We start from the raw sequence: 16,055 nt of genomic DNA on the forward strand, positions 1-16,055 counted from the left end.
CAAATAAGCATGGGGGTAACTTGCTGATGTGGGTGGTTACTACCCTTAATAAGCCTGATACTTTTGATGCAAACTCCAACATTGCTCTCTGCTTCAATGGCAAGAGGTAATGGAGAATTGGACTCAAACAGCAACCAACAAGGGCCCTTTGACATGGTGACTTGTATGGCGCAGTAGATACTACCATAAGCTTGCTGGACAGACTGGATGGACTGTTTGGTCCTTTTCTGCTGTCATTTCTATGTTAACATCATGTAACTACAGTGTGGGTTACTGTTCCCTATGTGCATCACTTTGCACTTGTCCACATTAAATTTCTTCTGCCATTTGAATGTCCAGTCGTGCAATGTCTTCCTGTAATTTTGTGTCATCTGCAAATTTGATCACCTCGCTCAACATTTCCCTTTCCAGATCATTTATAAATATATTAAAAAGTACTGGTCCTTTTTCTTGTTGTTAACTTGGAATGCATTAAAAATGAAAATTAAAAAAAAAACAAAAACACCGGTCCCAGACCTATTAGGATTAATTTAGATTTTCTTCCGGGCATGCATGTCTTCTTGTTTTCTCATTGGGAGACGCAAGGAGTGGTCTCCTTATTGCAGGTGGTGGACTCGGGGTGACATGCTGTCCTATCAAGATCTATCAACGCAATTTGCTCTCTCTCCTAAGTCCTTTTTTGCCTATCTTCAACTGCTTCATTATGTCTTTTCTCTGCAAAAATCTCATCTCCGCAATGTCTTAGTGGATCAGCTTGAGGAGTTTTTTTCAATTAGACAGTCAGGGTTGGATGGGGATTTCATGTATTTGTAAGTCTTTTATTAGTTTAAAGCCTGAAGTTACATGTGCAGAGTTACATAATAAGTGGAAGGCAGAAATACTCTCCTTAGCTGATTTCCCTTTCCTTCACGCCATCAGGCACATACCTGAGTTGATGGAGAATGCAACTTTGCGGGAGATGCAATATAAATTATGCAGGGGGTATTTGTCTCCCGCCTGGCTGCATTGAATGGGTTATTTGGACTCCGAGCTGTGCAGTAAATGCCAGTCGGACAGAGCACCTTAGGACACTGCTTTTGGGTCCGCACAGTTATTCAAACTTTTTGGGGTAAAGTTTGACAGTATCTGTCTATTTTGGTGGGCCAACCCGTGGTTTTTACTCCCGAGGGTGTTTTGATGTGGCTTCCTTTTTTTCAGATTCGGGGGAGGGGTAAGTGTCTTTTGATTCAGAAGATGTCTGGTTGCAAAGAGAGTCGTTCTCCTGCAGTGGCAGGAACCAGACCCTCCAAGTTTTTGACTTTGGAGGAATAAATTACATGCTTTAATGCAAATTGAAAATCAAACTACCACATAAGCTTTTAAAAGTAAATGTACGTTTATTAGTGTTTGGCATCCTTGCAAAGATTATCCCCTAGGGCTAGAAGTGAGCTAATCCACTTCCCCGAATGTGTATGTTTTTGCTGAAAAGACTCTTATCATGCACCCTATGTTTCGTTTGGGTTAATTTAAGAGAATGGGGAATGTGGTGGTATCCTTTGGGGGGAGGGAGAGGAATATCTAGTAAGAGAAAGGAAGTGATGATCCCTTTGTGAGGCTTCACCTGGACTACTATGTTCAGTTCTGGAGACTGCATCTCCAAAGGGACAGAGACAGGATGGAGGCGGTCCAGAGAAGGGCAACCAAAAAAAGTGGATGGTCTTCATAAAATGACTTAGGAGAGATTGAAGAACCTAAATATGTACACCTTGGAGAAGAGGAGCAGGGGTGATATGATACAGACTTTCAGATACTTGAAAGGTTTTAATGATCCATGGTCAACAACAAACCTTTTATGTTGGAAAAAAATCTGCAGAACTAGGGGCCACGATTTGAAGCTCCAGGGAGGAAGACTCAGAACCAATGTCAGGAAGTATGTCTTCTCAGAGAGGGTGGTGGATGCCTGGAATGTCCTTCCGGAGGAAGTGGTGAAGACTAAAACTGTGAAGGATTTCAAGGGGCCATGGGATAAACACTGTGGATCCATAAAGGCTGAGGATGGGAATGACTAGAAGAGCCATGTGGGTGGATTCTGAAGTGGAGGCTGGTACCTGGTGATTACTACTGTTCCCCAATAAGCCTTCGCACGGTTAATGCAACTCCAACATTGCTCTCTGCTTCAACGGCAAGGGGAAATGTGGAAAAGAGGATTTGCATTCAGATAACTACCAAGGACTGAACTTCACAATCTGGTTAAACAAATAAGCGTGGGGGTAGCTTGCTTATTACAGCGGTTACTATCCTAAACCAATTAAGCCTGATCCATCACATTGAATGCATATACGGCGTTGCTCTCTACTTCAATGGCAGGGGGACATGTGGAAAACAGGATTTACATTCAGACTACATCCAACAAGGCATTGATCTGTGCAGTCGGGGTAAATAAGCATCGGGGTAACTTGCTTGATGCGGCGGTTACTACCCTTAACCATTAAGCCTTATGCTCACCTTTGATGCAACTCCAACATTACTTTCTGCATCAATGGCAGGGGAGGGCAGGAAATTTGAATCAAACAGTTACCAACAAGGGCCCTGAACTTGGTGGTTGATGAAACAGATAAGTATGGGAAAATAAGTGTGGGAGCTTGCTGGGCAGACTGGATGGGCCGATTGGTCTTTTTCTGCTGTCATTTCTATGTTTCTATGTATAAAAGCTTGTCTTTGAACAAATGACTGTATGTGGTTGATTTGCCATGCTTCAGAGTCATGTATGTCAAATGTTTGTGGTGTTTTCTTTAATAAACAGTTTTACATAAAAAAGCACCGGTCCCAGTAAAGATCTGTGAGGCACTCCACTGTTTACCTTTCTCCACTGAGAAAACTCTCTGTTTCTTATCCAGTTTGCAATCATCTTCCAGTTGAAATGTCAAGTTTCCATATTTAGGCCACCTCACACTCAGCACCCATCCCCTTCTCTAGCCACAAAACCCTGCAATAATCCAAATATGGGCTATTTCCCAAACATCTGGCTTCCTTTGTCCCTGTAGCTTTCTGGATGATTGCCCTCCATCACCTTCTCCCTGTGCTTATACGTGGGCACTGAGTAGCCAGCTCAGGCAAGAACTGAAAAGCGTGAACAATTATCTGTGACAGTGGTTCTCAACTAGTGTGTCACAACGACTTGGAGGCATATCATGGGAAATTTATATTAGCAGGTGCGATGTAACTCTCTTCTCTTCCTAGGACCAGCAAAAAACTGCTGCCTTCTGTGCTGGGACTCTGCAGACACAGCTAATTACTGTTACTACTAGTACTACTTACTTATCATTTCCGAAGGGTTAGTAGCCAGATTCATAAGAGGCAGTTCCTACTCTATATAACTTTTAATCTATTCAAAACAAACATAAGGCAAACAAAAGTCTATGGGAAATATATTTATTGGAAAAAAAAAGTGGTTAGAATTTAAAAGTAGCTTAACAAAGGTGAGCTTTTAGACCGGATTTGAATATGATTAAGCCAAGTATTTCAACGTCTTGTCCACAAAGACTCCAAGATCCTTTTCCAGGGTAATGACTCCCAATACAGACCTCAGCAATATGTACCTGTACCTCTTTCCACCCCACAAAGGAACTGTTTTCTGCTAACTACGCTCTTATATAACGTGCCCAATTGACTCCTCTGTTTAAACTGTATATAATTTTTACCATGTAAGCAATTGTTCTCTGCTTACATGCACCGCTCTCCAGTTAGAAATTGTTAATCTATCCCTTTTTTCTAACATCCTTGTTCCACATTCGCTGTTGTAATGTAACTTTCGCTCTCAGTGTTAACTGGTTTACCCCCCCCCCCCTTAGTTTATTGTAAACTGGTACAATAAGACCTGGTCTTGAGCATCAGTATATTAAAAAGAATTAAATAAATAAAATAAATAAATAGATGGGATTATTTTCCCTATGTATATATATATATATATATACATAGGGAAAATAATCGATATCTAATATATATATATATATATATATATATATATATATATTTCTAATGGCACAAGGGAAATATAACATTCTTAATAGAATTAAGTTTTTCACTACTCCAGAGCCGAAGAAATACAGAGGCATTCAAAAGTCTTGAGGATGCACAAGACGTTTTAATCCTCCTGGCATACGACACAGTCCTTATCCAGTTACTGTTAATAGTTACATGCCCTCTGCTACCTCTGGCAATATATACACAAGTTCAGCTGATTCTATTTTGTAGCGGGTAAGAGTAATCTGCCACGATAGAAAAAAGTTTGAGACCCCCCCCCGAACACTAAGACGGAGCAAGGCGTCAGACGCTCCCCCGCTTTCCCTTTGCTGCTGACGTGTTTCCGGCGGAAGTTTCCTAGCCGGTGACCTTCCCTGACAGGCGGCGGGGGGCGCTGCGGCCATTTTGTTATTCAGCGAGGAGAGGGAGTCGGAGCGGCGGCCGCCACCACCACCACCACAGCATTAGCCCAGGAGAGCGGGAAGCAGCCGAAGCCGCAGGAGCACCATGCTGACCGTGCGCGTCGCAGCCACCCTCGCCCGCTCCCTGCCGCGGCAGGCCGGCCTGGTACGTCTCGCGCCTGCAGCGCCCGCGGGCTGGAGTTGCAGCTCCGCCCGGCCCGCTGGTGACTTTTTTTTTTGGAGGGGAGGGCGCGGACGTTCCCCCCCCCCCCCTTGCATGCGGTAACGCGAGTCCCGGCCCAGCTCCCGGCCGACCTGCCCGGTGTGCGGTGTGAGTCGGACGGAGCTTGAGGAGTGCCCTGCGCGCTGAAGGTCAGCGCCTCGCCCCTGCAGGCAGCCGGCCGGGGCCCCGGGCTCAGTCATTTCTTAGCGCTGCTGCTGGGGGGGGGGGGGCGGAGAGGGTTCACCGGAGACCCGGCACAATCTCGGGCCTCCAAGTGGACGTCACCGGCGATTTGTGGACTTCATAGCGTTAAGGCAGGGCGCACTAGGTCATTGTGCCGGTAGTACCAGGTAATATCTATTTTGCTTAGTTAAGGGGAAAAAAACACAAGCTTTGCATGGGTAGAATTTTTTTTTATAACTTTCTTGAAAGGTTATTATTTGCTTAGTATAAGAAAGTCTCGCTGTTCAGAATATATAACCTTTTTTTCCCATTAGTTATATGAAGCTCAGTTAAAATGTAGGAAGATGATTATGCCTTTTTTTAACGTTTTATTTCCCTCCTCTAACCGGTCTTTCCCACTAAACTACAATGTTGATATTTTTGTTAAAGAAGGTTTTTCCTCCGTAAACTTGCAGGATTGATGTCTGCGGTCATTTGTAGGTAAATGAAAGGCTTGGCTCCTGTACAGCTAAAATTTTGAAAGTGTGTTCTGATTTTTGACTTTATTTTTTTGTGCCAGGTTTCTAGAAATGCTCTTGGTGCAACTTTCATAGCCACTAGAAATCTTCATACCTCAAAGACATGGCTTCAAAAAAGTGGTGAGTCTGAGTTAAACTTCCTTCATTGCTGGGAAATAGGTGACCTAGCAGAATAATGACCTGGGTTCAGATTCTGTTTCTTCCACAGACACTTGTGACATTACCTTAGTACCTCCTTAGGTTTTAAGCTCTCTGGGCACAGATTTGTGCCTGTATATAATAATCTATTGTATATAGGACCTGGATTATGGTTCTATATAAATAAGATATGCAGCAATGATTTTTTTTTTATTCAAACAGGATACCATAAGTTTGTGTGTTGGTACCTCAACAGTTAAGTACTGCAGGCTGGCAGGAGTTGCAGTTTATACTCTTTGGCAGTAGTGTCTACATATGCAGTAGGGGGTCATGCTTTTAATATCAGTCCCACTGCATGTAGATTTTAACATAGTTGTACTGAATATGAACCAGCATTCCTCAGGGATCAACAAAAGGAAACTTCAAGGGTGACAGTTGAACCCGTGGTTTAACGTATGATGTGAAATTCTTATTTTGTTTGAGGTTTGGAGAATGCTAGGAATTATTAGGAAAGGAATGGAGAATAAAACAAAGTATCATAATGCCTCTAACAAGAAATTGCCATGCTGGGTCAGACCAAGAGTCCATCAAGCCCAGCATCCTGTTTCCAACAGAGGTCAAACCAGGCTACAAGAACCTGGCAATTACCCAAACACCAAGAATATCCCATGCTACTGATGCAATTAATAGCAGTGGCTATTCCCTAAGTAAACTTGATTAATAGCAGTTAATGGACTTCTCCTCCAAGAACTTATCCAAACCTTTTTTGAACCCAGCTACACCAACTGCACTAACCACATCATTTGGCAACAAATTCCAGAGCTTAATTGTGCATTGAGTGAAAAAGAATTTTCTCTGATTAATCTTAAATATGCTACTTGCTAATTTCATGGAATGCCCCTTGGTCCTTCTATTATCCGAAAGTATAAATAATCGATTCACATCAACTCGTTCAAGACCTTTCATGATCTTAAAGATCTCTATCATACCCCCCCTCAGCTGTCTCTTCTCCAAGTTGAACATGAAGTGAGCACACCTTGAGTATTGTGTACAGTTCTAGTCCTTGCATCTTAAAAAAAAAAAAAAATCTTAAATATCACCTAGTAACTTCATTGAATATCCCCCTGGTCTTTGTACTTTTAGAAAGTTAACCGAGTCACATTTATCTGTTCAACTCCACTTAATATTTGATAAGCCTCAAACTATCTCCCCTTAACCATCTTCTCCAAACTGAAGAGCCCTAACCTGTTCAGCTTCTCATGGACTCATTCCATTCCCTTTATCATTTTGATTGCCCTTCTTTGTACCTTTTCTAATTTCACTTTTATCTTTTTTGAGATACGGTGACCAGAATTGCCCACAGGCATTATGATATATTTTTATTCTCCATTCCTTTCCTAATAATTCCTAGCATTCTGTTTGCTTTCCTGTTTGCTGACACTACACGCTGAGCAGCGAATGTTAAACATATTATCAACAATGACACCTAGATCTTTTTGCTGAGTTTCCTAATGTGGAACTTTGCATTGTATAGCTATAATTTGGGTAACTCTTCCATAAGTACATCACTTTGTACTTGTCCACATTAAATGTCATTTGCCTATTGGATGCCCAGTTTCATAAGGTCCTCTTGCAATTTCTCACAGTTCTCATGATTTAACAACTTTGAATAATTTTGTATAATCAGCAAATTTGATCACCTCACTCATTTTCATCTCTAGGTCATTTTTAAATACGTTAAAAAGCAGTGGTCCCAGTATAATATTTGTGTACATTCAATACATGGTAGCATACAAAAAGTGGTTGAATTAGCGCCAGTTTGAAACTTTTCAACAATAGTGTCAGTCATCAAGGGTTCTATGAATTGAAATTGTTACCCCCTCTGCCAAGCTGTGGGACATCAGCAGTTGCAGACTTCCAAAACACATCCAGATCTTTTTGTAAATGGTATATGATTGGCCACACATGCAGGTGCAAGAACCTTTGTCTAGCAGAATTTCATTTTTATAGGAACATTACTCTAGTCGAACTATATCAAAATCATCTTTGGTTTGGTAATGATTTAAGATATCTTTGACTGCTTTTTTTTGTCCATTCCAACTTTGCCTCCATACCCCTTTCGCTTCAGGACAGAAGGGAGTATGTTGGGGGAACAACAGAAGTTTCCTTGCAGGCTGTTTCCCAAGGGGAAGGAGCTGAAGCAGGATCAAAGAACAAGCTGAGACTGACGGCAGGCTCCTTGCAGCTTTCTTCAAAAAATTGAATTAGGTGTGAAAGCTTTCAGGAGTGTTGATTCTGTGGCAGATTATAAAATATGCAGCAACAAGCTAATTTTGTGGTTTCTCCTGGGGCCGCACATTCGCTGGAGGCTAGGGGCATTCTGATTTTCCTCTGACCCTCTTGTGCCAAGGATATTCCATCCCTTGCTGTGGAATTCTGTATTCCCCATAGAATAGATGAGGTCGAACTGTCAGCAGCAGTGATGCCCTGCATCTATCCCCTGCCTATCCCCACCAGGAATCCAGGTTTGGTGATTGGAAAAGGACAGTGGCTGATCCTTGGGCTGCTTAATCTTCTGTCTGGGGCCAGAGTGTTTGAACCACGTGGGTCAGAGAGGAAGCAGCTTGAGGCATCATGCCATAGCTGTCTTACTACTGCTATTTGTCATTTCTAAAGTGCTACTTCTCAAATCACCAAGGCCAAAAAAGTAGATGGGCTTAAGCTGAGTGAAGGCATCAGAAGGGGACTGTGGAGAAATCGGTATCAGGAGAAGAAATGTGATAGGGTGGCTCTGCCTTTCCTCTCCTGATCATGAATTGACCCCGTCCCTTCTGCTCCTGATTCTTCTTTGCTCCTTCCTCCATCTCCTATCCCTTTGCCCTGCCCCTCTGAGATCACTTTTCTTCCCAGCATTGATAACTAAGAGCATTTCCACAGAAAAGAACAATTATCCAAGTAAATAAATGGCAAAAATAACATACAGGAAAATACAAATTTATATTAATGCAGGTAGATGCAAAGTTGTGCAAATACACCGTATACTTGCAAAATTTCTGAAAGCTTTCTGCAATATTTCACTTGCCACATCTGTCTTTGAGCTGCTGCAAGAAACTGGGGGCTGTGGCTATAGTCATACTCCCATTACACCCCTAAGCACTGACCACTTATTAAACTACAAAAAAGCTATGATTCCTCTCCCCAGTTGCTTTCAAAGAAATGACCTCCTTAGATTTGCCCCTTCAGAAGTGACGCACCCTTGTTGCCTGGGTCAATATGAGTCGTCCCAAGTTGGAATTAGCAGGGAGTTTCAGTATAATTGGCCTTATTGGTGTGTGTTATCTATTTAACATTTGGCATAAACTGGGGCATTGCTTCAAGTTTAAGATGTTTTATGTGCAAGTTTAAAAAAAAACCAAACAAAAAACCTAAAGAAATATTGATGGTATTTACACCTTACTGGGATGAATGATTGAGAGGTCCAGGTTGTCTACTCCCAATCAAGCATTGACCATATGAGTATGACTTAAAACTACCCCGGATTGCCTACATCCCTCAACTAAACTGACATTTTGCTTATTTTTAGTGACACACTCTCTTGTATTCTGGTTGTGCTAATGTGAGACAGCTCTTTCACTCTTTTTGTTAATGTCTCAGTGCTTAATCTGCCATCTGTCATTGTTTTGATGGAGAGGTTTGTGTTTTGTTTGTGTTTGTTTTTACCAATCATTGCAGAAATTCACATGAATAAGAAACTGCATAATGGAAGTAAAAGATCTATAGCCATCCCCTACTCAGATGTCTTCCATTTGACATTGCCTGTCCCAGAATATACATTGATATTCTAGATGTTTAATAGCAAAGCATGAAATCTATTGATTATTGGTGACTAAAGTGATGCCGTAGAAATTGCACTACATTGGCATACAAGGGTTGAAAACATTTAGGGAAATTCTGGTGCCAGCCCAGATTTTTAAGAAGCAAGGTAAAAAAATCTCCTTATAGTTTTTGTTTTTGTAAATTTAAATCTCTCTCCCACCCAAAAAAACCAAAACAAAAAGCATTACTGGAAATAGAGTGAAAGAAGAACTGCAGTTTTCATCCAATAATTACTGCCCCATAATTTTCTTTACTCCTTCTTATAGTTGTACTTGCTGCATGGTCCCTCAGCTGCAGACATTCTCCTGATGATTCTATAGCCTGCCTGCTCTGCTGTCTCCTCCCCCCATACCCCAAATCTTCATTGCATGCAAGAATTGTCCAGCATTCCCAGATGGCTGGTTAATCTGAAGGATAAGGATCAGTATTGATCATTGTAGGTTTATTCATACACATGGTCTTACCATCTTACTTGCATCAACTTACATTTAAAAAAAAATCACGAGAATTGATACTTGCCCATGGTAGCACTGATGTGAGACAGTCAAGTTGCTAAACCAGTTCCTGCTCTTCCAGTTAGCAGGAGGTAGGAATAGTACTAGTGAGGAAATCCTAACTGTCATTGAACAGCAATATAGACTTTTATTTGCTGCCACAGAGTTATTTCATATTCAGTCCTTCATATTTCTTTAGCTCTGCCATCACAGCAGCAATTCTCTGGCTGAAGGGCACACAATATGGATCCCATCAGATCCTGGTACAAGTACCTCCTTTATAACTGGTCAGTGGTGGTGGTGGTGGTCTGCAGTGATTTGGGCTTACTCCAAAGAGCTGTTTCCAGCCTTTGCTAGCCGAATGAGCAAGAATTGGGTCTGGGACTTGAATCCATCTCCTGCATGGTGGCTGTGGTGCTATCAAGTGCGCAAGCTCCAATTTTTCATAACTTTATATTGTAAATAAGGAAAGGTCATCTAAAAGTCAGTGTCTGAGATACCATCATTCATTTTTGTCCTTTCACGAACTTATTATGTATTTGTTCACATTTATGGCTGTCCCTTCCCAGATACTCAGCTTGGTGCCTAATAGTATCAATCAAGATTGAAATAAGTTATAAATAAGCTTAGGAACCCAAGATGTAGAAGGAAGGCTGTTAGACACCCCCCCCCCCCCCCCCCCCCGCAAAAGAAAATGAAAAGAAAAGATTAAAATATTCAGGTCTAATTTCATTGGTCATGTTTTATTTCTGTAGGCACTGCAGAGGTGTCCTCTATTCTCGAGGAGCGTATCTTAGGTGCTGACACTTCAGCGGAGCTAGAAGAGACGGGACGTGTGCTGTCCATTGGGGATGGTATCGCTCGTGTGTATGGTCTAAGGAATGTTCAGGCTGAAGAGATGGTGGAGTTCTCTTCGGGGCTTAAGGTGAAGTAAAATATATATGTTGGCATTAGCCTGATTAAACCAGAGGCAGCACTGCGGCATAGGAGATCGTTAATTTCCTTGTGTTAACTGGCAGTCTGTAAAATCCATAGGCCATTCAAAAGCAACAGCTAATGCCCAACCAATGGATGCACTTGTTGCAGTCTGTGTCTCGTTGCTAGAGCATTACAGTTGTTACCTAAGCTTCCAGAAGCTGAGGAGAGGGGCATTAAAGAAAGCATAGCAAGCTGTAAATTAAGAATTGCGGCACCTTTTAGAGCCTTTGTCTTCAGCAGAACAGAGAGATTTTGGATGAACTGGAAGTCAGTCAGAGTTTGGTCACAAAGGAAAGACTTAATTTAAACCCGCATAACCTTTCATCTGTGAGCCTTCTGTTATAGTAAGCCAAATATTAGTCCTAAAAGTTAGTCTTATCTCTAGTGAGGGCCGGGTCAGTGTTGAGCACTGTGTACTAAAGTGGCCAGACTTCTGTTCCCCAGGCTGGCTGGGGATGCTATGCAAATAGCATTCACAGCCTGTGGGAAGGAGAGTCTCAACCATTGCTCAGTGGTGACATCTCGTGGCTAGATTTAGGGTCCACATTAACTGGATTCTGGAAGGAACAGTTTGTGGCCACTGGCCAAGGGTTGTTACTATATGACCGGGCAACATTAAGAATTGATATAAAAATAGGGGAATCTTTGCATGCCCTTCCCCGGGTAAGGTAACAACCAGTTTTCCTATATGCTTTGAGAACTTAAGCACAGTCACATGGTGTATCACATTACTTGTGATTTAAAACAGCACCTATACAGTCAAGGGGCTCTGTTCGATATCATATTCCTGAGGAGGCTTTGAAAGATTAATCCACACCAGTGGGTTATGCACCTCAACCAGCAGATGGAGATGGAGCAAAGCTGATATCTTGATTCCTACTGGGAATTGCGTTGAAATTTGATTGTAGAAGGAGAAAAGAAGGAATTTTATTGCCCCACTCTCCTGTGGTGATACCTCCCTCAATCAAGTTTTTTTTTCCTGAGGTGATATCTGCGGATCCCTCCCTCAGATGAATGCCTTGGTTCGATAGTTGTTTTTTCCGGCATAGACTTAGCTGTTTAAAAAAAAAAAAAAAAAAAACAGTTGAAAGGCTAGCAGATGCAGGAAGCCAAGCACAGCAGTGAAGGCCTTTGCCCTCTCCCCCCGTAGCCAGAGACCAACTCTGTACTCGGTCGGAACGGGCTGAGTTCAGGTAAAGAGTAAAAAATTTTAAAAAAAAGATAAAGCGGATTTAATTTTAGTGATTCTTTCTCCCTGCTGCTCACCAGACTTGGCACGCCAATACGACATCCGTTCCTGCCTCCGAGGGAGCTTATGGAGTCGGGCAGCTTGGCGGGTTGAGCAGCCTTTTGGGCTAGGCCCTTCTCATAGTCTTTGCTTTTTCACCACATAATAGACCATTGTGACGTTCACGCATTTTTTTCTCTGCACATAAGGCTGCCCCACTTCAGTGACATCAGTTCACGCTTGCGCGTTCGGCTGTGCCCATAGGTGGGCGCTCGGTTGTGCGCTTAGGGGTGCCTAGGTGGATGCACAGTTGTGTGCTTAAGGGCACCTAGGTTGGACTCGGGTGCTCGAGTGGGTGCTCGAGTGGGTGCTCAGCTAGGCGTCCAAGTTGAGCATCTACCTGATAGGCAACTATTTTTTTTGAGCGCCTGTTGCGAGCACAGCTGGGCATACAGTTATCAGATGCCCTCAGGAGTGTACTGACAATTCTATGGCGCCTATAGCAAAAAAGCCCAAGCGCTTTACCCTTTGTGCTGCTTCCCATATTCAGGCACCTCAGCCTGGCAAACCCTCTTACTTGTCAGCACTGTTTGGAATCGTAGGGAGAATTGTCTCCATCTGATTTTGCTAAGCCCGGTCCTTCCCAGCATGTTGCGAGAATGGAAAGAGCTGCCAGAGGTTCCGCCTGAACTTGGGGCTCCCCTAACTGGTTCGTCAGTGGGGGGAGGTAGTCCAGTGGGTGCAGGATTGGTTTTGGCATGGAACCCTCTGCCTTTTCTTGGGTGGAATTTTTTCAAGCTCTGTAGTCCTTTCTTCAGACGCAGTCGGCAGCCCCAGCCAACCTTAATAGTTCAGGATTGCAGGCTGTGGATTCCTGCAGGCCTGGTGCTGTGGGTAAGCGTCAGAGTACGTCTAGACCTGATGCAGGTCACACCAATAGGGACCCAGATGGCACAGATGGTGAAGCCAATCCTTATTCCCTGGAAGATGGGGAAATTCCTTGGGGATTGGAGCCGTATAGATATGGCAGCTGAAATTCAATGCCAAGAAGTGCAAAGTCATGCATTTGGGGAGTGGAAATCCGAATGAACTGTATTCGATGGGGGGGGAAAGGCTGATGTGCACGGAGCAGGAGAGAGACCTTGGGGTGATAGTGTCTAATGATATGAAGTCGGCGAAACAATGCGACAAGGCGATTGCAAAAGCCAGAAGAATGCTGGGATGCATAGAGAGAGGAATATCGAGTAAGAAAAGGGAAGTGATAATCCCCTTGTACAGGTCCTTGGTGAGGCCTCACCTGGAGTACTGTGTTCAGTTCTGGAGACCGTATCTACAAAGAGACAAGGACAAGTTGGAGGCGGTACAGAGAAGGGCGACCAGGAAGGTGGAGGGTCTTCATCGGTTGACATACGAGGAGAGATTGAAGAATCTAAATATGTACACCCTGGAGGAAAGGAGGAGCAGGGGTGATATGATTCAAACTTTCAGATACTTGAAAAACTTTAACGATCCAAAGACAATGACAAACCTTTTCCAACAGAAAAAAATCAGCAGAACCAGAGGTCACGAGCTGAGGCTCCAAGGAGGAAGACTAAGAACCAATGTCAGGAAGAATTTCTTCACGGAGAGAGTGGTGGATGCCTGGAATGCCCTTCCGGAGGAAGTGGTGAAGTCCAAAACTGTGAAGCACTTCAAAGGGGCATGGGATAAATATTGTGGATCCATCAGGTCCAGAGGACGCATATAAAGAGCAGGTAGTAAAATACTGCACGGAGCGGCAGTAGCCACAGAGGCATTCACGGAGCGGGATGCCAGTGGCCAGTGGTAGGTGTCCACCTTCATGGAGCGGAAGGATGTAGGGCTGTCATCTCCCAATTAAATAAAAAACAAAAACAAAAACAAAACAGGGATGGGATCCATCAGGTCTAGAGGACACATATAAAGAGCAGGTAGTAAAATACTGCACGGAGCGGCAGTAGCCACAGAGGCATTCACGGAGCGGGATGCCAGTGGCCAGTGGTAGGTGTCCATATAAAGAGCAGGTAGTAAAATACTGCACAGAGCGGCAGTAGCCACAGAGGCATTCACGGAGCGGGATGCCAGTGGCCAGTGGTAGGTGTCCACCTTCACGGAGCGGAAGGATGGAGGGCTGTCATCTCCCAATTAAATCAATAATAAAAAAACCCAGGGATGGGATCCATCAGTTCTAGAGGACGCATATAAAGAGCAGGTAGTAAAACACTGCATGGAGCGGCAGTAGCCACAGAGGCATTAACGGAGCGGGATGCCAGTGGCCGGTGGTAGGTGTCCACCTTCACAGAGTAGAAGGATGAAGGGCATCCATCTCCCAATTAAAAAAAGAAAAGAAAAAAAGAAAAAAAACAGGGATGGGTTCATGGGCTTATAGGTATTACCAATTATTAGGCTTTTCAATATTTGATGATAGTTAATGTGACTTTCAAGGCATTCTTCACTTTCGGTGCATGTCCGGCATGACTCCTTGCTTCAATGACAGGGGAAAAGAAAAACTGATACTTCACACATTTCCAGCATTGCCCTCTGCTTCATGGCAGAGAGCTATGCTGCCGCTTACCCAACTAATCAAACTTAATATTTCACTTGGAAGCAGCTCCAGCACTGCTCTCTACATTAATGGTGGGGGTGAAAAGGGAATTAGAACATAAGGTTACTAAGAGCCAAGAGAAACAGTTAAGTATGAGAACAAATGTGTGAAGCTTGCTGGGCAGACTGGATGGACCGGTTGGTCGTCTTCTGCCGTCATTTCATTTCATTTCTATGTATAGAACTATGTTGTGTTTCTTTCATAGAGATGAGTTACCAACTCTGATTTCCCAAACAAGATACTGGGGACACCGGGGGGGGGGGGGGGGGCAAATTCCATTCTGAGCCAAAGAAAGATCCCATTTTAATTTCCTTGTGTAAAGCCTCATGTTTCTTCCCTATTATAGAGGCTATTCAAGAATTGATCGCTCTTGAATGGGGTGCCCCAGAAGCCAATGTTAAAGGGGATAAGCCTTGGAAGGGTTGTACTCCCTGGATCCAGCTGCAAGACAGCAAGTGCGCTTTCTGAAAGTTGATGTGCATGTGTGTGCCGTCACCAAGCAGACGACTGTCCCCATAGAAGAGGAAGCAGCATTGAAGGATGTGCAAGATAGAACGGAGGCTATCCTTAAGCAGGCCTTTGAGGCAATGGCAACGAATTTGCAAATAGCTTCTTGTTGCTCCCTGGTGGTTTGCTCTTGTTAGCTTCTCTCGCAGGAAGTTGATGAATCTGGTGTGAATTCAGGGCAGTGATGGAACCAGCAACTGCCTTTTTGGCAGATGTGGACTGCAATCTGGTCTGCACTTCAGCCAAAGGGGTGGATACAGTAATAGCGGCCAGGCGTCAGCAATGGCTTTGGAATTGGTCAGCCGATACAATTTCAGTCTAATCATACAAAATTGCCTTTCAAAGGATCACTCTTGTTTGGGAGTGAGCTGAAAAAAATGGCCAATAAGTGGGGTGAGTCCCAGGTTCCTCTGTCACCAGAGGATAAGAAGTAGACGCCACACTCCTTCGGCATGAGATTCATGCTAGAGGTTTTAAATTCTTTTAACCTTGCAGAGGATTGATTAGCTTCTCAGAGGACTTGGTCCTTGGGTAGGTCTAAATCCTTTCATCCTAGGCAGCCCAGACAAGGCGCAGGCTCAGGTACCAGTTCCTCCCAATGAAGGGGTGTCAACTCACCCCCGGGAATAGGAGATAGGGGGTTGCCTGTCTTTCTCTTTTTTTTTTTTTTTTTTTAAATCAGAGGTGGGTCAAGATCACGTCAGACCAATAGGTTTTGGAGGTGATAAGAGATGGCTAAGTGTTGGAGTTTTTCAATGTTCCTCGGAATGTTTTCATCGTGTCTCCCTGCAACTCTCCTAGAAGAGGCAGGCAGTGGAGTGTACATTGTCAAGACTCCTCAGCCCACTTACTTCATTGTGCCCAAGAAGGAGGGTTGCTTTCCC

The 16,055-nt window shown here is 43.6% G+C and overlaps 1 protein-coding gene across 1 annotated transcript in view; it reads left to right on the forward strand.

Annotated features, from left to right (window-relative positions):
• The first annotated feature begins 4,362 nt into the window (after nt 1-4,362).
• Nucleotides 4,363-16,055, forward strand: part of ATP5F1A (ATP synthase F1 subunit alpha) — a 45,581-nt gene continuing 33,888 nt past the window's right edge. Inside the window, exons 1-3 of the mRNA XM_029580829.1 lie at nt 4,363-4,569; nt 5,369-5,447; nt 10,591-10,760. Of these exons, the coding sequence (XP_029436689.1) occupies nt 4,510-4,569; nt 5,369-5,447; nt 10,591-10,760 (309 nt within the window). The 5' untranslated portion in view covers nt 4,363-4,509. The remainder of the gene's footprint in view (nt 4,570-5,368; nt 5,448-10,590; nt 10,761-16,055) is intronic.

Source organism: Rhinatrema bivittatum, chromosome 1 (genome assembly GCF_901001135.1).
Source record: "Rhinatrema bivittatum chromosome 1, aRhiBiv1.1, whole genome shotgun sequence".
In the NCBI taxonomy this organism is placed as follows: Eukaryota; Metazoa; Chordata; class Amphibia; order Gymnophiona; family Rhinatrematidae; genus Rhinatrema; species Rhinatrema bivittatum.